Source organism: Glycine max, chromosome 5 (genome assembly GCF_000004515.6).
Source record: "Glycine max cultivar Williams 82 chromosome 5, Glycine_max_v4.0, whole genome shotgun sequence".
NCBI lineage: Eukaryota > Viridiplantae > Streptophyta > Magnoliopsida > Fabales > Fabaceae > Glycine > Glycine max.
Genome location: NC_038241.2, coordinates 6649870 through 6672765, shown reverse-complemented (window position 1 = coordinate 6672765; position 22896 = coordinate 6649870). Strand labels below are relative to the sequence as shown.

Sequence of the window (22896 nt, the reverse complement as noted above, 5' to 3'; positions counted from 1 at the left end):
AGATAATATCTGCTCAATTAAAAATATAATTAATTTTTTTACTCAATTTTAACATAATTATATTTAAAATGATAAACTTATATTTATATATATATATATATATATATATATATATATATATATTAAATAATAATAAATACAAATAATACAAACTACAAATTTAAAAATTTACCATTTAGTCAAATTCGTGTATCACACCAGTATAAAATCTAGTTCAAAGTAAATGCATAATTAAATAAAAGTATAATTTTTTCACTTATTTTTATCCAAAAATTTTATTATATAATTTATTCATAACATAGTATTAGATCCCTCTATCAAAGTAATTTGAAATTTAATCTTTATAAATCTCATTTTTCCAAATAAAAATTTAAACACCAATATTCAATAGGAAGTAATTAGACTTATATATTAACATATTAGAAATGTATTAAGGTTACATATATCATCACATAAAGTCCAAAATATTTAGTTGCTGCATTTCCCTCTAAGATTTGAAGCATTGACTCTTACCCTCTTTAGTTTTCCAAAAATTGTCACGACATTATAAGACTTTATTTGTCATCAAATTAGTTTCTAAATGGTCTGGTAAAAGATTAAAAGTGGTGATAAAATAAATATTAAAAGGAGTAATTTATTGACTAACCCAATCTTTGAACTTATTTGAAAGGTGGTGACAAAAAATTTAAAAGACTAATTTAATAGCCAATTTTTTTGAAAGACTTTTGTGATAACATATGTAACTTCAAATGACTAAGTTAAGAATTTGTTCAAAATATAATCATTCATAACTCCTTAAAACTTATCAAGCATCTTATTACGAAGGAAGTCTAAAATAACTCTTTTTCCGTCCATTTTGGGGATTTAATTGTTTTAATGTAAATTAAATTTGTTAATTGGAAAGAAATTTAGACACGTTTATTATATTTTTATATCACGAAATTGATAATTAATTTTAGCCGAAAAATATAACTAACCACCTTTAGTAAAAAAAATTCTTCTAATCACATTTTTTTTAATTCACAAGGCAGAGACACGTTTATTATGATAATGACTTGAAATATTGTGAAAATTAATTATAATAATTTTATGGAGCGGCTTTGTATTCTCTATAATTTGTTTTCAATGCAAATTTACATGTGATAGTTAATTATAATGACTTTATGGAATTTCCTTCTATAAAGATACCTTCTAAAAAATATAGATTTTATTTTTGGTATGCTCTGATATTGGAGCTTGATGGTTTCATATAGTTATTAGGTTGTTATTGATTTAAACTTTTCACGTTAGCTCATGATAATGCTTAGCATACTTATATAAGTTTTTGTTAGGTGCACACGGTGACATAGAAAAAAGCAATGCCAAGGATACTACTGTGATAGGATATTGAATATTTTTTTTTAAAAAAAGTAGATTCTTTCAATTTCATGAGTGAAGTTTATCGGTAGCCTTTTTCATATGTCTAGTTAAGGAATTCTTATGGACATTTTCTTAAAAGAAACATTATGGGCATTAATTGTTTTGAGGGAAATCAAACAAATAGGTAAATTAAAGAAAAAATATTGTTGGAAGAAAAGATTTCATTATAAGTTAAGTTTTTTGATAAAAATTATCATCAACAAATCTAAAGATACTATCTTCCTTGAAGGAAGGAAAAAGAGCAAATTACACAAATAATTCCTTAAGTTTGAACATATTATATCTGCATCCTCTCTCTTAAAATGTATTTCTTTTGCAGCCCTGATCAAATTCATTAATTAACATTATTAATATATTTGTGAAAGATTGAAATTACTCTTCATAATTTTTAAACCCCTCATTTCGTTGTTTCCTCACATGTTCTGAAACCCCCAAATTAAAAACCCACAAAATGTGTTCTGCTAGGGTTTGAGTTCTCTCTCGAGTTCAATAATCACCATCTTCATATGTTAGGATTTCAACGGCCACCGTATGCATCTACTTGGGTTAAAAGTAAATTTCTCCATGATGGGGTTCGACTACGTTGGCTTCGATGGTTGTGTTTGGCTGGTGGTTCGAGTTGGTCAATGTTGGTTTGGTTGTGATTCGACCTAAACTGTTGGTGGAGTAATTACTCACGAATGCATGAAGAAATCAAACAAGGGCATGAAGAAATTGATTTGGACAACAGGAATCAAACAAAAACCAACAAAGACATAAAGAACTCTTAAAATGTATGATTTAAACTGTTGGTGGGAAGAAGACATGGATATTTTTGTCAAAAATTCTCTTAAATGATCATGTGACTAACACGTGACTATTTTGGATAAACGAAATTAACATCGTTACCGGAGAAGTGATATTAGTGTAATTGAAATTCTAAAATAATAGGTATTTATATAAGGGTTAAAAACAGAGAAATTTGCTTGTAATATGTCCAAACTTGAGGGAATGTTTGTGTATTTTGTTCAAGAAAAAACTTTAAAATGAAATGAAATGAAGATTCAAGACTTACGTTTTTGGGATAGGTAACTATTAGTTTTAGATAAGTAGAACATTTTTTATTGGCAAAAAAGATAAGTAATCAATTAAATAGGTTATATTGTGAATTAATTAATTAAAGTAAGAAGTCTATGAAAAATAAATCATGTCCCAATAATAAAATTCTTTTTGTAAATAGATTTGTTAGTTTTACAAATAAATAAATTGTTAGTTTTTGATAATTGTACAACATGACATTTCTAAGAGCTTGATAGAAATCAGTTTTTAATTTTTTTAGGGGATAGAAAAGATTATAAATAAATCTTACCCATATTCAAATTAACAATTTCTTAAATGTATCTATCTAAACAATTAATTTTTATTTTTATAAATAAATCCTTTGGTGTTGGTTTCTGTTTGAGAGACTCCAATGGTAATTTTCTCACAGCGAAAACGATAACCGCAACTGCCATCCTTGCTCCAAAAGAAGCTATGGCTTGGGGCTCTTCATCAAGCTATTATTCTCTGGGTTCAGCAACTCAGCATTCATAATGTCACTTTCGAGGTGGATTGCAAATCAGCGGTTGATCATTTTATGAACTCTTCAATCTTCTATTCCATTTTAAATAGATGTAGAGTTTCATTTTTAAACTTATCAAACTCAAGGGTGAGTTTTGTTAAAAAACAAATCAATCTTGTAGCTCATAATTTAGCAAGGATTTCAAGATTTTATGTTAGTTCTCATGTCTTTAAATATATCTCATCTTGTATTGTTACTCATATTTTGAATGAAATGACATAACTATGTTTCCTCTAAAAAAACTATGTTGGCACATTATTTATAAGAAAAATTAATGTGCAGGAACAATTGAGGTAGGTAGATTTTTTCAACCAAGATAATAATAGAATAAAATCTTTTTCAAAGAAACTAATGTGCACCTAAGTGTTTGTTTACCAAAGTTCAACGTCAATATTAATTCTGTTGATATTAATAATGCGCAGCCAACTTTTCATTGTGTAGGGATTCTTTGCATTATATTTTGAGGATTGATAGAGACACTCTTTGAGACATTTTCTTTTAGATATTTTTTCTGTGATTGGTTAAAATTTATTGAAAATTATTAAAATATTTTTAATAAATTTTAACCAATCAAAAAAAAATATAAAAAAAGTATAAGAGAAAGTATGACTAACACTCTTCTTATATTTTTTTTTATGATGCATTTTTTAGTGTCAAATGGATAGTGAAAAGTCATTGTTATAATTACATAGAAAACTACACAGACTAAGAGTATGTTTGGAAATCTATTACAAAATTACTTTTAAAGTAAAAGTAAATTTGTCAACAGTTTAGGACTCTTACGTTTGCATTCATTTTACTTTATCTATTGAATTTGCATTGGAATACGTATCGTAATATTTTTAACTGGAATCCAAACATGCACAAATGATCGATTATGATAACATTTATTAAAAGTGACAATCTTTTTTGTTGATTTTTTTCATATAAGAATAATTGAAGTTGGAGATAAAAGTAAATTTTAATGTACAAAGAAATGTTAATAAATAAATAAACATATGATTTGAGGAGAAAGGAAATTTTAATTATATTTTTTAAAATATTTATTATAAAATTAATAAGTATTTGATTAATTATTTTAAATTTATTATATATTATTTCTAATAATTTAATAAAATTTAGAATTTAGTATTTTTTTTCAGAAAGAATTCAGTAGTTCGTGAATAGTTAATTGGAGTAATTATTTAAGTTAATCAATAGTCATAGGACATGCATGCTGTAGAGAAGGATGATCTTAAAGAGTTAGACAAAAATAGAGAGAAGATAAATTTATGGACTTTGTGTTTTAGGATCTGGAGTAAGATGCAACCATCTTAATATATTTTATAATGTCAAAATTTGGTCAATTCAATATCCCAGTTTTGGAAAAGCTAAATGAAATTGTTTGCGTTATTGTAGTAATAACAGGGTAACCTGTACTTTACAGGGACAATTTGTTGAGAAAATGCACATTAAGATGATCGATGGTCCTATGGAAATTATTTTACATATGAATTAAAACATTTAATAGTAATTGTGTTTTTATTAAAAATACAATATATGTTTATTACTTCCATGGTGAGTGTCATCATTTAACCATATGGACACCATTATTCAATCATGTTGTGATTTATCTTTAGGCCGAATGGGGTTCGCAAATGCATATGGGGGAACGAAATTGTTAGATCCAAAATCAAAAGAGTGTTGCGAAACAAAGATAAATATACTTCTATCATGTGATACTATTCACTTAACTTGCATGTGATTTTGCTGTGAACTATAATATAAATTTAATTTTCAATTTAATAGTTTAGGACCAAAAATTTCATAGACACCATCTGATCGCATAATTCCTTTTAGATTTTAGTGTAAATAATTTTCTGTTATTGTTTAATGACTATAAATAAAAGACAAAGATAATCTTTTAAACGAGTTGACATTTATCTTTCACAACCTATTTTTCACTTGGACGATTATACGTTATTATTTCTAGGATTACTTCACGTATCGATTTGAAGGTACTAATATCAAACAATGAAGGGCAAGTATCCAATGAGACTTCAAATAAAATTTACAAGAAATTTTTTCAAAGTTTGAAATACAAAAGTCATGCTTAAAATCTATTATGTCTTTGAGAGGGGGGGCAGGTTGCATTATAGTTGCAAAGATGCATCAAATGTAAATGTTGCTTGCTCTTATTCATTTATCTTATCAAAATTGAACCAACAAATTTTTAAGTCTCAAATATATCTTACAAACAAAAAAAAAATGGTTTTTGTAAAAGTTATAACATTATATTATCATAAATTTTAGTCCCGTGCATGGCACATGTTCATTATCTAGTTCTTAAGTTTGGGGTAATTTTTCAAGGACTTTGAAAACTGAACCTGGTGACGAAAAAGAAAGATTCAACCTAAGATAATTTATAAGTGTATATTCAATACTCGTCTACAATGAAACTAAAGTAAACAAATACTAAAAACATTAAGCATATAGTTAAATGTATTCAGCACTTTATTTAAATCATTATACTAGAAGGGGGTCACTATCCTCCATATCATTCATCTAAAACATTACGGTTACAATGGGCTTCTGTTCGCGTCTTTGTATATAAGATACCGTGTTCTTGTTTTCCCTAAGGCAGCATACCTGATGACAGCACAAATATTATTATTTAACATGTAAAATGAGATTAAGTTACATAAGGAGTGCTACGAATAGACTCTCTAACATACTTGATTAAAATTTATTAAAAATTACTAAATCATGAGAATTATATATGAAGTGGGATCCACAAAAATCTGTCATTTTTAATAAATTTTAACTAATTAAAAAGAGTGTGTTGAAAAGAGTATGAGTGTCTTCCTAGCATTTCTCAAGTTATGTAACAATGAATCATAAATGTAGCTGTATATGATATGATTTACCATTGTGGGACGAATGGTGCCATCCAAATGACATCACCAGCCTGAACTGGGTACCTATTCACAGGAAAAAGAAAATGAAAAAACAAATCACTGATGTAAAGTATCAGTTTTCGATGATAAGAATAAACAATATCATGTAATAAATCAATCTTGGAAAACAATAAACAATAGTATATATTCTATCCAAAACGCACTGAAGAACATAACCTAAAATCCAACCCAAAATCTAGCAGACACCACATAGTAGAACATGATGTACAAAATATTATCTATTAAATAAATTAAAAAAAAATTATTGATAACCAATTGTTTAAAAATCTTGTATCTTTTAGAAGAAAATAGGACACCAAACTGGATTGGGATAACCCGAAATACCTCAGAATTTGTCCTCAAAATACAACGAGTCTAAATTCTAAAACCTGAATACATCAAAATCAACTTCAAATCAGACCGGGTTAGAGGCATGAGAGAGGTCATGCACAGCCCTACTCTCAACCAAGATGCACAATCATTCAAACATGACCAGTTAAGTTCAAATAGCTCACTGTTAGTAGCCAACCTAGGGCCAAGATCCCAAATTTGACACAAAATCAAAAGCTCAAGCGATTGGATAGGCATAGCCCAAAGTAATAGATTTTGTATATATACCAGTCACACACTACTTCCACATAGACCAAATGAAACTCCTCTTTCAATGCAGCAGTGCCCATTTAATGGAAACAAAAATGCCACTATATAGAACTCCAGGCAACATTCAGACCAATTTTTTTGACAGGTTAGGTCTAAAACTCTTACCAACTATCACCCAAACGATAAATGCCTTGCCCTTCCAATAGCAGCAAACCATGCTGGTTATAATGGACCTCCTGCAAAAGCCACAAATTTAAAAAAAAATTAAAAGACCTTTAAAATTGGAAGACAAACTAACTCTCTCCTAGACTTGTATATGAATAACTAAGGAAAAATGTACCATAGATCGAAACATCAAAACGAAAATGGTTCGCTGTTTTCAAAACAATATCATGGAAGTGCAATTCTATTAAAGATGTGTATCCTTTTACTTTTATCTGTTCAATAAAATGTACTGAGGATATGTTTTGAAGATAATAACATCACATTAATTAGTCCTAAAAGTGATAAAATTGAGCTTCATTGTCATGTGAAGACTATTCGTTTTTTAGGGTATGTTTGGTAAAGAGGAAAGAAATAGAGTAGATGGAAATAGAGAAGAGGAATGAAAATAAATGAGAAAAAAAGTGAAAATTAAAAGTGTTTGGTTAGAGAAATAGAGAAGAAAGAAATGGAGATAGAAAGATGAATGGAAATAGGTGAGATAGAAGGGAAAAATACTAGTAGGCCCCACCCTTTTTCCACTTTTCAATTCAACCAAACAACCAACATTATTTCCACTCTCCCCACCCTATATCCACCCAACCAAACATGACATTAAAGTGATAGCTTGTTTTATACAAGTTTCAATCATGACATCACATGAAAAAACCTAAATTTTTATTTGATGGAGGAAAAAATGGGAACTTGAGATAATAGGCCAAATCAGAAGTATACATTAAGCATACCCAATTATTGCTAAGCCCAAAACTATATGCAAGTTTAGAATAAAACTGTTACTGTACATTGAAATATAGCGCATAATCTTCATATATTTGGATGTGCCATAAAAAATGATTGCATGTTTGCATGACTAGACTATTACATAACATCATTACAATTTATACCACAGTTATATGTCATTCGATGAAAAGTCTTCAAAGTAAAAAGATGTGTGGAAATTTCGGATCATAATTTGACTTACAACAAAAGTTGAAATGAGAAAAATTAAGATAAAATGAACACCAAGAATTATATGGTTCTCCCACTATAGTCTACATCCACAAGTGAAAGAAGGATCATACTCGAAAGAATATAGTAACTACAATCACTCTCAAACTTGTTAGAAGAGAACAAGTATCACTATCTCTATCAACAGGAGTAAAATCACCTTATAATTTCCCTCTAGAAAATATAAACAAAAGCTACACAAGGGAAGAGATTGAATAAAACGGGGATGATACAAAACATCATTCAAGCCCCCCTTATATAGGCTTCAAGAAAGAACTTTGACCACAAATTAAATGTCACTAGAATCTGACCAAGGATAGTCATTCATTTCCTTCTTGACCATCGTTTATTAAGCTACTAACCATTGATTTGTCCAACAAAAGAGAGGTGATTTATCATCATATCCCCATTGTAAAGACCCATATTCCTAATTCAGCTGTAAGGCATACATATATAACATATCCACATCAGTAGGGTAGAGAACAAATTACCTTTACATTAAGAAATTCTCCAGGTTGAAAATCCATTATCTGCAGCCATGGGTACATCAGGAACATTTAACCAAAACTTACCAGAAACCACGGTCATGAAAATTGGACATATGCAATGAATAACAGACTGTGCCAAAAGAGTGGGTACACGAGAGTTTTGAGCTTAGCTTACATGGATATTGAAGTCATATGCCAAAGATGTTGGAATTAGCTTCCTCAGTTCAAAAATCTGATAATGCATATTGAGAGCAATGAAAACTGTTCAAAAACTTAAGATACAGTGAATAACAGTTCAAAAACCTAAGCTAGATAGAGAAAGAGAGAGCAGAGGGACTTGATTGTCGAGGATAACCCTCAACAAATGTGGAATTTCTAATATATCACAATTGTATTACGTACAGACCAAAATTATACAGTGTTGTATTAGTAGTTAAACATGGACTGTCAGAAAGTTATCTGAACCGATGGGTGTAATACACCCAGAAAAGGATGCTTGCATGTTCAGACTTCAGAGTAATAAACAACATACTCTCAGATTGATGATAAGAAGTGACATTAACCCAAAGCATGTAAGAATTGCTCCAGGCAATGACATTAATAATCGTAACAGTGGCATAAATGTTCTTTTATGAACTATCATCTTAAATTGGAAAACATAATCACTCAATTTAAAGCAAAGAAATAAAAAATAAAAAAAGTGAAATAAAAAAAATGATTTTCAGTATGTTGGAGTCAACAGCTTACCTCACCTGGAGTCTCAAGGAGTGGCTGCTTATCAGTTGAACCAACCAATGGCTCTGGTATATGATTGGGCAGCGGAGAATATCTAATAGATCATAGAAATTTTTCATACACAGTCATTAGAGCAATCAACTGCTCACTATCTGAATGTACATAATTAAAATATGATATGCAATCCTTGAAAGCTATACCAACTTATGTTGTGACTACTTATCAAGTAATCTTGAAATATAAAATGGATTCATCAATCCATTTTCAAAATAATAATCATAATTAATTGCATGCATTCTCATAATGGCAAGGTGATGGGGATGAAACATATAAATTACAAGTGGGGGAATTACAAAGTACAAACCTTCGTTCAATTAACACAATAGTAGCAGGTGCATCACATTCAATTGAATGTTCAAAATTTGGAGGAAAATAAGCATATGAATCAACCTGGAATTAAAACCAAGCTATCAATTTTTTCATATCCTTTATAGAAAATATGATTATCTAAATTTTCATGAAAATTTATATAAAAGCTAGTAGCCAGAAAAAAAACATGAATGAAAGACACAGCAATTGTTATGTGCAAATAGACTAAGGTCAATTATAAGTATCACACAAGAGGGAAATATATATTTCTATGATTACTTCATATAACCAGAAAATAAGAGGACTCACCAAAGGAGACAATCTTGCAATAGAGTGTGTGAGAAATAAGATAGCAATATCATAAGCTGTCAATCAATTTGAGCCAACACTCCTTCCCTTTTCCCTTTTGTCATAAAATTTTCCTATCGTCTTAATTGATAATGCATAAAGCTCTCAAGCAATAAAAAATAGTAATAGCATGGTATAAGATAAAATTTTGAAGCAATATCATTATCAGTCTTTTTTTTATTTTGTATAAAAAAAACATTTCAAGAATTGTATCTTGAATTTAAGTCCAATTTAAATGCCACTGGAGTTTGCTACTCTATAAATAAAGCACTTATACGTTGAAGCTAACCTACCACCAGGATTAAAAAATGAGCTTGATCTCAGAAAAATGTAACCAAAATTAGAAAAAACAGTTATAAGAATACATCATGTATAATATATTTCCTGAAACTAACATAATTAATATGGAACTTCTCCCACGTGTATAAATACTGGTAAGAGGAAATTATACGTGAAGCTTTTTCTCCTGATATGTGGTTTATGTGTAGAAATAGTTCAAAAACAGCCTTTTGCTTGTGTTAGCATTGAGTGGCTACAGGGGAACACTGGGTGTGTCATTCCAACGTGAAGAAGTTTCTCACGATATGTTTCAAAGGGTACAACTGGAATTAGAAGGGCACAAGGTTATAGTAATGAGTGGAATGTGCAGCTCTCTAGTGCATTTGACAGTAGAGGAATGTCAAAGTTTTCAAGGGTTTCTCTTTTCCCTTAATATTTTTATAGGACAAGATAGTGTCTACAGCTTCACTTTGGAGCGCTTTACTCATGGTTTTTTCAAGGGAATTGTTATTAATGATATGGAAAAAGATTGGAAGTTTTATTGTGGGTTGGATGGTTAAGGGAGAAGGAAAGAGGAAAAAGGTCGCTTGTTCAATCGCCTCCGCTAACAAAACTAACATTTGCCAATAAAAAAACATCATTTTGAGCTAATTTGGCTCACTGTTATCTTCAACTGTTTCTCTTAAGGAGGATATTTTATTCTCCTTCAGATTCTCTTTCTTTTCTAATAATATTTTCTTCATTAATTACTTTAAAAGAGAGAGAGCTAATAGTAGTTTAAAAACACATTAACCAAACCTGAGATTTATATAAAATATCAATTTTTAACAGTACTAAAAATTGGTGATCATACTGAGAAGTGACAGAATAAGTTCATTTTCAAATCATAAACTTATTACCTTCAGTAGTTGGCTAACACCAGTAGCATTAGTGAGGGTGACAGCACCTTGGAGCACAAAGATAAATCTACACATAACAATCTTGTAAATACATCAAACATGCCTTTAGGAGCTAGAAACAATGTCAAATGGTTTGGAGTGTCATGGAAAAGAAATTGGGGAGGGGTAGAATGCCAAAACTGAAAAACCGAAATAAGTCAAATAACGAGTTTACAACCTCTCCACACCAGGCAGGGGTAGTCCTGATTTTGAATTTTCTGGAAAAGAGGCAAAGGATATCTCATAAGTGTACCAGAAAATTCAGTTTCATGGCAAACTGTGAATTGCACCATACATAAAACATCAAGCATCATAAATGATATGGCTGAGTGAAGGTAAAGAATAAAGGTAGACTTTTGTGGATATGATGGAAATTGTAACCCAATATCATTTTGATCCCTAAAAAGAGAAACAAATAAGATATTGCCAGACATTATAAAAATTAGGGTGAAACAAAAGAAACGGTATTTAGTGTGGAGGTTGGTCCAGAACAATAAAACAAAAAGAGCACCAGACATAATGGCACTGAAGTTACAACTTGCATGCCATTCCAGGGCTTTGTAGAGTTGAAGTATGTGAAAGCTGTTCTTGAACCAGTGTGACATGAATTGGACCAGAGAAACATTACTACTTTGGAGAGAGAAGAATCCTCTGTGAGAGATGAAACCAGATTTTCTAAGATGCAATCACCTTTACAAAGTGATTTGTTTTTCAATGTCTTTCCAAGTGTTCAATATTTTCCATGCCACACTTCTTTGTTTTTTCAATAATATTGATCTAATGTTAAGGAGGCTTGTACATACCCCATATGCTTCAGATATTCAAGGAAGGAAGGAAGCAACATCCAAATGATGCATCATTGTATATAAGCAGAAAATGGCATAAAAAAATTAGTATGTTGGGAAATATATGTAATCTAGATTACTCAAATAATCGTGCTTAAGCAACTATATCTCTTCCGAGGATAATATACTCAGGCAACTTAGTAAACATAATAGATTAAGTGAAATAAGTCATAATCAAACCTTTCAACTTGGCTAGGTACATTACAAAGTGTGAACCCATTTCTGGTGAAATTAAATATGTGCCTAACGTGTTGATCCTGCCAAAGTAATTTAAGTCACTACACAACAAGAGGGCAATGAAGAGGCTTAAACATCTTAATCAAAACAAATGAAGAAAGTCAAGAGTACCAATCAGGCAAAGGGCCATATACATGACTTTCTGGTGATATCAAAGCATGATTACTCTTATAGACACTGCGTGTGAATCCAGGCAAATCTGAAAACAAAATCATAATAAATTCAACACAAATTCACTATATAGTTCTTTTCAAGAAAAGAGTTGAAGACTCAACACTAACAGAAATTATAAGATCTAAACAAACTTTGCATATAGTTCATAAATATTAATATATAATCAAGTCTGATAGTCAAGTGTCACACTTCAGTTCACCACATAAGCAAATTCTTTCAGCAACCAAAAATAATAATATCATGGTAATTTTGAAGTCCACATCTTTATCTCAGGAAAAAAATCACGTGTTCAAAACTTTGTGAACTTCTTTAGTTTTAACCAAGATCACAAGCCTGTGTCATAAAAAGACACAAAACTGCCTTTTATTAAAAAAAAAAAAAATCATTAAACAATTTACATCAACATAATAATAATAACAATCATTTTTTAAGATAAAAAAAACAGTACAACAAAAATAGTTGACTAACCTTGAAGGTGGATAGGAGAGAGAGTGGGATTGTCGACTTTCCAATAAAGAGGCTTTGATTTCGATTCCGAAGGAGCAGAGCAAAATCCTTCTTGAGCAAATGCATATTTAAACAAACCTGAAGAAACACAGAACAAAACTCAAGTTATTTCCTACACTCTTCAACCACAAAGTCAAAAACTCATCCTTTCAGCAACCAATAACAACCAGCAAAACATTAAAAAATTTACAGTAGAGAAGATGTATTAGGGTATTTGTTTCTGCCTTCTTTTTTCTTTATGGCAGCCAAACAGAGTACAGAACGAAACAGAGAAAGAAGAGAGTACCCAGAACAAGAAGAAGAAGGCCAAAGATGGTCCTCATTTTCAGATGAGAAAACGTGAAAGTGTTTTTGGCACTGAGAAAGTGGCTCAAATGAAAGCAGGTGGTATGAGTGTCACGGACTCACACTAGCACTTAATTCCTCAAAACCTACATATTATAACATAACAGAACAGAACACACGGGTATCCGTAAAATAATTCATTGTAAATGGTATGAGGTTGGGCCCATGGAATCATGTGTTCATTTTTTCTATTGCACCGGGCAAAAGTTTTTAACACCTTTTGATATAATAATAAAATAATTAATGGTGGAAATCATTGTGAGCATATAACATGAAGATAAAAGTACTGGATAACAATTTATTTATTTTTCCTTTCTTTTTATTATTTTTTTTATCAATTTTCCAAATGTGACCTTCTCTCTCATGTCCGACTCTTTCTCTCTTCGTCTTCCGGTTTTGAATCGAAAACAACCGAGAATTTTTCTTTGGTTAATTGATATAATTGTTATTGATGAAGGGGAATGTATGGTAATGGCTTGGGTCCATGGCAATTGAATCAGTGCACAAATCCTACATTGGGGTGAATAACGATGAAGCATGCTAGAATTTTGAATCATTGCGAATCACTAGGCCAGTCCAACAGAGATAACCCCAAATTTTGACCCATCCACTGGGTTGGAGAAGAAATTTGAAGACATATCAACAACCAAAACACCACTCTCAAGAACATGGTATTCCTAAAACTCAACCCCATAAAATGTCTCATGGCACAAATACACAAATACCCAGAATCGGGATTTTGCTCCAAATCATCAAAAGATGGAAACTTTGTATAATTTTTGGATTTTTCAGACAAGATCACGTTGGGTTTACGAAAGTAAGAACTTATATGCGTCATTGGCAGCCTTGTTGCACTAAGAGCCCCTATGTAGGAAGAGGAGGAATATTCTTGCGGGATCTGGAAGACGGTGTGGAGATTCGATTCTGCCATTTGGATTATGGAGAGAAATTATTTGACGCAATGGCTCATTCTGATGACGCTAATGCACGGATGAGGAACTTTTCCGACAACAAGGGAGAGAAAGGGAAAAACATAGTTTTAAAAACTATTTTCTGTATTCAAACTTTTAATAGGGTCTGTTCCTGCATGGATGCCGTCAGAAGAACTGGCGACATAGTTGTTAGGGTGCATGTTGATGCCGTCACTGAAGATGACGAGATGCATGATCCGCCAATGCAGTTGGCGAGAAGCGCTGAGCTGGTATCTTTTCACTATTGCAGGGATTTCTTTGTCCCTTTGTCCATTTTTTTTTACCCACGCCATGTTAGCTGTTTCGCATTAGTTGATAAGTGGAAAATAATTACTAGTGTGGTTGAATTAAAACAAAAAATGTAGATAACAAGTTAAGCAAAACATACGAATCTAAATTAATCATCAACATTTCAAATTGTGGTCGTGGTTTCAGTTTGATATTGCAAGAAATTGTGGCCAATGCAACTACAACTATGGTCTCATTGCAAGACAGTGTTACAGTACGTGCACCCCTACTTGGTTACACTGAATCACGCAACCTAAGCCTAGTAGCATTAGCGCTTCTCGCCAACTGCATTGGCGGATTAAATAAGTTATAGCGTGCAAATTCTTGTAGTAAAGAAAAAGGATATGCAAATTCTTTAAATATATGATATTGAATTAATTTTTATATAAATACTTTTTTAAGGTATTTTGATATAAATACTTAATTAATTTATCATTCTGATTCTATAGTTATATTAGTCTTCAATTCATTTTCTAATTTATTCAGTTGTGCTGATCAATTTATCAAATATATTCAATTTAGTTCTTATATTATGATTTTATTTAGATATTTTATTCAAAGCTAATTTGTCAAATAATTCTTCACGTGATGGGAAAAAAATACTTAATTTGTTCCTTAAAATAGTTGTTTAATCCAATTTAATCCTTTGAAAAAAGAAAATTACAATATAGTCACTCGAAATTGGTTTTTATAACCGATCAAGTCAATCCAATACAAATTACTTTTTATATTATTACTGCATGATATTTTTTTTAATATGATATTAGTATAAAGTAATTTTATAAAAACAGTAATTAATGTTTATCGAAAATCATGAAAATATATAAGATAAATGTTTTTATTTCAGTCCATTTATTTCATACACAATGTTGATTTTACTTTTTATATTTAATTATATAAAAAAATATTTATTCTATACCATCCATACACTAAAATAACAATAATAATAATGTAAAAAAAAAAAGGAAATACGTTATAATTTAGTGGTGGAGTAGGAGGAACTGTGGGATATTGGGGTCAAACTTCATCTTCCCAAATATCTAAATTGTGAGTGCGAGACTTATTACTTTTTCAACGTTCAGCGCTTCTCGCCAACTGCATTGGCGGATCATGCATCTCGCCATCTCCAGTGGCGGCACCAACGTGCACCCTCCAGCTCAGCATCGTTTTCGCCATCTGCAATGGCGGAACAGCTCATGCAAGAACAGATCCCCCCATGTTAAAAGTTTAAAAACAGACCCCCATTGGTAAATCATCTATCATGATACAAACAAGGCCCTGACAATGCCTACGTGGCATTGCCAGGGCCGACGTGTCGCAATGCCAGCGCTTCTCACTCCCGCCCAAAACTGTCTTTTCCGTTGCCATTAATTGCTTTTGTCGTTTTGTACATAACCCTTCGGTTACTGATGCGCCTTTTCAAATTATGCACTATTTTCGATGTCCCACGCTTTCCATTGCTACACGCCTTTCCATTTTCCATTCCCGTCGTGGCTTTTGGTTTTTGGGTTTTGAATGCTCTCCCGTTTCGATTAGCTCTCCTTTGCATTTATCGTTCGACTCACCGTAGGTGCTCTTTTTTCCTCATTTTTGTTTTTGCTATTCAGCTTTGTTTGCCATGTATACACGCCTTTCCATTTTCCATTTCCGTTGTGGCTTTTGGTTTTTGGGTTTTGAATGCTCTCCCGTTTCGATTAGTTGTCCTTTGCATTTATCGATGGACTCACCTTAGGTATATCGGTGTATATTACGTGTTTTTGTTATGGTACATGAGTTTTCGCAGGCCAAAAAGACAAAAGGTTCGACCTTTGTTCATTTTGTCATTCGTTTATGTTTTCCTATACCAAGGTTTTCCATTTTTGGCTGTGAACCCTTTTTTATGATGCATGTGCATTCTTTATAAGCTTTTCTTCCTCACTTTTGTTTTTCCTATTCAGCTTGGGTTGGACTGTATGCCCAAAGGTTTGAATATCGGTGTATATCGGTTTATGTTTTTTTGATGATGCATGTCTATCAGAGAATACGTTTTTGTTTTATTCTTAAGTTTTTGCAGGACAACGATACAAAAGGTTAGACCTTTGGGCATGTCTACCAAATTTGTTGTGTTTGGTCTTCGTTTTAGGTCTTCGTTTTAGGTCTTTTTGATGATGCATGTCTATTAGTGAATACGTTTTTGTTTTATTGTTAAGTTTTTGCAGGACAACGATACAAAAGGTTAGACCTTTGGGCATGTCTACCAGATTTGTTGTGTTTGGTCTTCGTTTTAGGTCTTTTTGATGATCCATGTTTATCAGTGAATACGTTTTTGTTTTATTGTTAAGTTTTTGCAGAACAACGATACAAAAGGTTAGACCTTTTGCCATTTTATCATTATGTTATCGTTTCCTAAAGGTTCGACCTTTGTTCATTTTGTCATTCGTTTCTGTTTTCCTATACCAAGGTTTTCCATTTTTAGTCGGTTATTTATGTCTGTGAATGATTTTTGGCTGTGAACCCTTTTTTATGATGCATGTGCATTCTTTATAAGGTTTTCTTCCTCGTTTTTGTTTTTCCTATTCAGCTTGGTTTGGTATGTTTGATTTTTTCACTTCTTTATCGTTTCCTAAACCCAGATTTGTTGTGTTTTGGTGTATGCCATGAAGCCAAAAGGTTCGACCTTTGTTGATGTTGTGAACCCATGTTTTAGTACTTTTTGTTGGTGTTTTCATTTACTTTGGCTACCCTCATTTTTGTTCAATACTCTTTAATTTGGTTGTCTATTGGCGGAGAATAACCAAGTAGCCGAAGAGAAGACCTGCAGGTTTGTTCTTTCCTCATTTATTTTTTTCAATCCTCTTTTATTTGTTCAATGGCTCACATAAATTTTTTCTTTGTAGTCATGTCTCGCAAAGAAAACCTCCTATGTGAACTGCATACAAAGAAAGGTACTTGGAAGATTGTCATGCGAATAACTGATATGTGGCGTCTTAACAAACATAATGGTTGACAATCCATTGAGATGATGTTGATGGACCATACGGTAATTTAATTGTTGTTCAGTTTAACAAGTTTATCATCTTTAGTTAACTGACAAGTGTCATTTGTATTTGTTGCAGGGTACAAAGATTGGGGCAACTCTATGGCAAGAATTGTTCCCTGAATTTGAGCCCAAGTTGGGTTGTGGTGGTGCATATGTTATTCAGAACGTGAAGGTTGTTGATACTCATTCTGACTACAAAGTGAGTGCAATTAAATATTTGGTTTATTTTATGAAGACAACGTCTGTCTGAGATTCCTCCTAATGTTCATGCCATTACTTCATTTGCTGATATAATTTCAGGCGTTGCAAAACCTGATACTTTAGTTGGTATGCAATTTATATTTTTGGTAGGCATCATTGTTGTATGCATCATTAGTTGGTATGAATATATTTAACATAATTAGCATTACTCTGTCTGCAATGTAAATAGATATTGTGGGTGTTATTGCTGAAGTGATTGAATGCAAAACAGTTAATCCAGCATACAAAGTGACTGTCAAGTTGAGAGACAACAGGTCTGTTTAATTTTAATCAAAATTAACTTTGTCATTCTACCCCAATTGAGACCCAAGATGTATGTATATGTTTTGTTATGCTATAGTCATGTTGAGATCATCATGACTGTGTGGGAGGAATATGCTCTTCAGCTGGATGATGCTATTGAGAAAAACCATTTTGTGCAAAAGCCATTGGTTGTTATGCTAACTCTTGCTAAGATCAAAGAACCCAAGGGTCAACATTAACTTTAATTTATGAATGCATTGTATGAGTTATATTTTTTGTAGACAAGTATCCCCTCAGTGTACAGAATATAAAGCATGGTTCGAAGTTGTATGTGAATGGTGACAAAAACGAAATTCAACAGTTCCATGATAGGTACAATGAATGATTTGAATTTGTTTGCTGGATTATTATGCAGTTTGGTACAGGTATACATTTAAATTGTTAATTGATGCAGTTTACGTGTGTCATTTTATATTGGCGGTCTAGATGATGAGGGTGGTGTTTCTCAATCACAGTCTACCCAGAATTGCCAACATAAGTTTTTGCATAATGCTCAAATAGTGAGCTTTGGTGAAATAAAGACTCTGCGACAGGTAAGTCTATTAAGTGTTGTTAATTTAAAATGATGAGAGTCGTTATCATTTTCAAGTATTACCACTTAAAGGCATTGTTTTTAGATTATTATTATATTTATTTTATGAACTTAATCTGTTATGATATTATCAATTTCTGATGAACTTAATGTATAGTTAGCCGAGAACTTTGTTATGATATTTCTAATTTCTTATAAATTTTAAAAATGAATTAAACTTATTTAGGATTGTTACTGTTTGACTGTGGGCACTGTCGATGAAGTGATGATTGATACACCATGGAGTTATGACAGTTGTCCATACTGTACAATCACTTTTGATCCATTAAAAATAGGTGTCGCCTGCCGTTCGTGCCAGAATCATGTTACTCACACTATTCCAAGGTAACATTTATTTTTTGCCGAATACGAATTGAATAGTTATTCAAATTTTTGTTCTTTAAGTCATCCAGATTCACTGTTTTCTGTAACAATGCTTTGTTGGTCTAGGTATAAGTTAGTTGTCAAGATGGAACAGAATGGGGAGAAGGCGAACTTCCATTTTTGGGATGCAGTATGTATCAAAATATTTGGTAAAAATGCAGATGAATGTCGTCAAGAGTTGATTGCGGTAAGTTATTTATATTACAATTATATTAGAAAATGATCAATGAACACAAATGTGTATTTAAAATTTTTATTTGTAGAGTGGTGATGAGATCAAGGTGTTCCCTGCGTGTGTTGATCAATTGTTGGGTAAAACTTGGGTTGTGAGATTCAAACACCGTATACAGATGCACCAATCATCCGTGTTGGATTTTAGTGAACAGGAACATCATATACAGTCAGTGATATTCACGCTAGGTCTACAGGTAATAATAATTTGTCCATGTCAGTGTAATTCGTAGATGTTAAAAAAAAATTTCTTATCAATCTATTCTTACTTGCAGGATGAACAATGTTTAAGCAACAAGTCAGCTGCTGTTGGTGCTGCATCTTCATCACAACAAGATTACCATCCTACAGTAGACATTTTATTTATTTGTTTACATTATTTGTTTTTACCGGGAATCACTTTAATTATTATTGTATTGTTATTTACTAATAATTGTTATTTACTAATAATATATGTATTGTTATTACACAACCTTCATTGTCACAGTCATCTGAATATGATCCTGGAAATGCTGCCTTTGTAACTCCTGCAAAAAGAACATCCGATCAGCAAGGAAGTAGTCAGTTTGATAGTGACAACTTCACAGCATATGAGCTATCGACCAACAAGCATATAAAAGCTGAGTAATTAGTTGTTATTTTGATTTAAAAAATTGTAAGTTTTTAAGTGATGTATGTATTTTATGTTTCACATGTCATACCTTTTGATTTGAACAATGTGTGTATGTTATGTTTGAAATGTCATACCTTTTGGTTTGAACAATTAGGTCATCATTATGATGTATTTTGTGATGTGGAACAAGTTTAATTACCGATGTATGAAGAATGAATTCTATGAATGTTACAACTTATGTCAGCATCAACCTTGAGTTATTTTATAAAATAGTTAATGTAGAATATGATAATAACAAAATAATAACTTTAAAATTGTTCATAGTGAAATGCGGATATAAGATTCATATTAAAATACCAAACATTAATGTATTTTAATTGTTGTTGAAATTTTACTAAAATTATTTAACGTTTTGTGTTGTGTTTTAATATTTTTATGCATTGTATTAAAATGAAATTAACATTGTTGTCAAATTCAAATTTGTGTTATGAATTTGTTCAGTAAATTTTATGTATATCATTTTCGTAAACAATAGTTCAGTTTTATTATTTTAGTATATAATTTTAATAGTATGAAATGTCATACTTTTATTTACACATGCAGGTGTTTGAAGGGTTTTATGCATTGTAATACAAAATTGTTGAGTATTATTATCTTAATATATAATTTTAATATGGAATACAGAATGTGATTGCTTATTTACTTGCAGGTTTTTAAGTACAAACGTAGGATTTAAAACTTCACATATCATGCTGACATACTTATGAAGGTAACGTATACTCATTTACAAAATCCGGCCAAAGGATCATCTTGGAAATAGTACATATACACAGGTATGCTCGATGCCATCAAAAGGATCATCGACTTATAGCTATAATAAGTCTTATGGGTACAAACGTAGGATATATATCAGTACATGTAATTAATTGGCCAGTTATCAAGTACAAATGTCAGCAGGTGCAAATTCCCAATGCAGGTGATATGTGTCGAAAGTTATAGTGGTCTAATCATTATTGGGGGGTGAGAAAGGTACTCATTATTATTACGGGGAAGTGTAAAAGCCTCCCAACTAATACACATCACTAGTATTAAATATATTAATTTAGTTTATATAATTAAGAAAACATTTATTATTATGAACTGTTAATTATCTGTTGATAGTCGCGCTATTAATTAAATAATATTAAAATAGTAGTATATTTGATATTTGAAGAGACATCGCTTAAAAACCCGTGAGAATAAACAATAACTGCTACGCCAAGTAGGTTATGTAATTATTAAACTCTGTTCATTTTCATTCAATAATAATAATTACAAAACATCAAGTATATCAAACCACCACCAACCATTATCCACAGTCATTTGTCAAACAACGTCATACAACCCTTAACAGCATGAGTACACAGTCATCAACCGCCTCCAATGTCGTAAGTTCTTTAACTTTTCCATCCTTCGTCTAATCGTCTTTACTTTGTATATGTTTTTTCATCTTCCTCTTTTGCTTTTCATTTGTATATGTTCAACATTCGTTCATCACTAATCGTTGCAATGTTGTTAGTGAATTTACTTTTCCCTCATTTTTGTATGGTTATTATATGTTATATGCCCTTTATAGACTACATGATGTTGATGTTTGTAACAGTGTTGACTACGATATTGGTCATGTTCAGTCCGCAGATTTACAAAATATGTTGTTAGATTTATGTCTTTTCCTATTATTTGTGTGATACTTCTTATATGTTTTTGGTCCATCTTTGGTTACATGTTTTTAAAAAATGTCTTCCAAATACAAACCCAAGTACATATATTTTGTTGTGCCTTCGTATAGCGTATTTTTCTATTCTGATTTGCAGGTTTGTTGTAATGACCCATTATTTTTGTTTTTATTGCCTTATAATCCCCCCTGTGCAAGATTCACAACATTTTTTTGCAACCGCTATTTAATATTAAGGATTGTATTCGGAACATTAACGGTATTTATTGATCATTTTCGTCAGTGCCTTCGTATACCTGTTGTTATGTTTCATTATTTGTTTGTATTAAATTATTTTATTTGCTTGCATTTTGGTTATGCCATTCAGGACCCACCTATGTTATTCACATCCGGTATGACATACCAATTTAAGGCCGTATTTCATGTTGACAGTGTTAGTATTTGCCATCCTTTATGATATTTATCCATTTGTTTTAATCCCACCAAAAAATAATATATGTTTAAATATTTACATGATCCCTTATAAATCAGTAACACGTTTAGGTTTTTACTTCCAAAATATCATTGAGGTACCCTCTGTTTATCATAAACAATGGGCTCCAGATTACCCGGATTATGTGGTGTTGGACTACAATGGAAAGAAGCACCATATAAGAGTTAGAAAATTTAATAACCAAGTCTACATTGCTGATGGTCTCAAACACTTCAGGAGGGATATGGGAATATATGAAGGTGTGATGATCACATTTGCTGCGCCGGACAAGAATTGGAAGTTTGATATCCACTTCTCACCGCCACTTCATGCACAGACATGTGGCAGGCCTGTCCATTCTGCCAGAGAATATGTGTTTACTGTGGATGTCGACAATCGGATGATTGTTAGACTTTATCCATTGGTAACAGTTTGGTCATAAGTTTGTTTTTGTTTTCTAATATGATACCTTTTAAATATTTACTGACTAGCTTCGTTCCAATGTAGGTACTGCCACTCGATGTTGTGGGTTATGTTAATGCAGGAGATGACTATGTTACTGTCCTTGGTGTTCGTGGGCGTCGTCAGTTTTGGAAGTTGAGTATGCATAATGGGCTTAAATGTTTTGCTGACCCATGGTTCCAATTCTTAACAAAAAACGATTTGATGGCCGGTGATGAAGTTGTCTTTTATTTCAGGCCAAATCAACTTCTTTGGGAGGTCATTGCGAGAAAGCAAACTGTGTGGGACGAGGATGAGGACGACTCCGCATGATTATTTATGTTACGAATGCACTAGCTTTTAATATTTTGGTTTAAAATATTTGTAACTTTGTTTGATATTTTATTTAGTAATTATGTAATATTTATAAGCATTTTAATATTCCCTTGGGGAACCAGACAATTTATTATTTGGTATGTAAGTTTTATGAACAACAAACTCGCTTAAGGTTTGGATGGTATTGATTATGAATTTACTTAGTTGCTATATTTATGCCTTCACTTGTTTGAATAAAGTGTTTGATGTTAGTTGATTAATGT

General features: G+C 31.6%; 3 protein-coding genes and 1 long non-coding RNA gene across 5 annotated transcripts; 3 read left to right on the top strand and 1 right to left on the bottom strand.

Moving 5' to 3' along the window:
- Positions 1-5403: 5403 nt before the first annotated feature.
- Positions 5404-14016, bottom strand: LOC100800098 ((S)-ureidoglycine aminohydrolase). Of its 2 annotated transcripts, none has more exons than XM_041015947.1 (13): positions 12971-14016; positions 12646-12762; positions 12115-12202; positions 11947-12023; positions 11100-11139; positions 10883-10949; positions 9352-9437; positions 9005-9081; positions 8428-8513; positions 8256-8294; positions 6721-6791; positions 5926-5979; positions 5404-5647 (listed from the first exon to the last, which is right to left on the bottom strand). In XM_041015947.1, the coding sequence occupies exons 1-13, from the start codon at positions 13005-13007 to the stop codon at positions 5578-5580; spliced, it is 909 nt and encodes a 302-aa protein (XP_040871881.1). In that variant the 5' UTR covers positions 13008-14016; the 3' UTR covers positions 5404-5577. The 2 variants fall into 2 exon arrangements, with proteins under 2 accessions (XP_040871881.1, XP_003524192.1); XM_003524144.5 differs by having other exon boundaries at positions 8428-8484; positions 9000-9081; positions 12971-13243.
- Positions 14017-16911: 2895 nt separating this feature from the next.
- Positions 16912-17512, top strand: LOC121174958 (uncharacterized). The gene is made up of 3 exons (XR_005891771.1): positions 16912-17088; positions 17165-17212; positions 17384-17512. It is a non-coding gene; the product is annotated as an uncharacterized lncRNA (long non-coding RNA).
- A 412-nt stretch (positions 17513-17924) lies between these two features.
- Positions 17925-19652, top strand: LOC102663163 (uncharacterized). Its single transcript, XM_041015810.1, has 7 exons — positions 17925-18039; positions 18093-18183; positions 18266-18404; positions 18630-18787; positions 18893-19013; positions 19090-19254; positions 19333-19652. The coding sequence occupies exons 1-7, from the start codon at positions 17925-17927 to the stop codon at positions 19579-19581; spliced, it is 1038 nt and encodes a 345-aa protein (XP_040871744.1). The 3' UTR covers positions 19582-19652.
- Positions 19653-21896: 2244 nt separating this feature from the next.
- On the top strand, positions 21897-22843 carry LOC102667646 (uncharacterized). Its single transcript, XM_006580598.4, has 2 exons — positions 21897-22280; positions 22364-22843. The coding sequence occupies exons 1-2, from the start codon at positions 21897-21899 to the stop codon at positions 22628-22630; spliced, it is 651 nt and encodes a 216-aa protein (XP_006580661.1). The 3' UTR covers positions 22631-22843.
- The last annotated feature ends 53 nt before the right edge of the window (positions 22844-22896 follow it).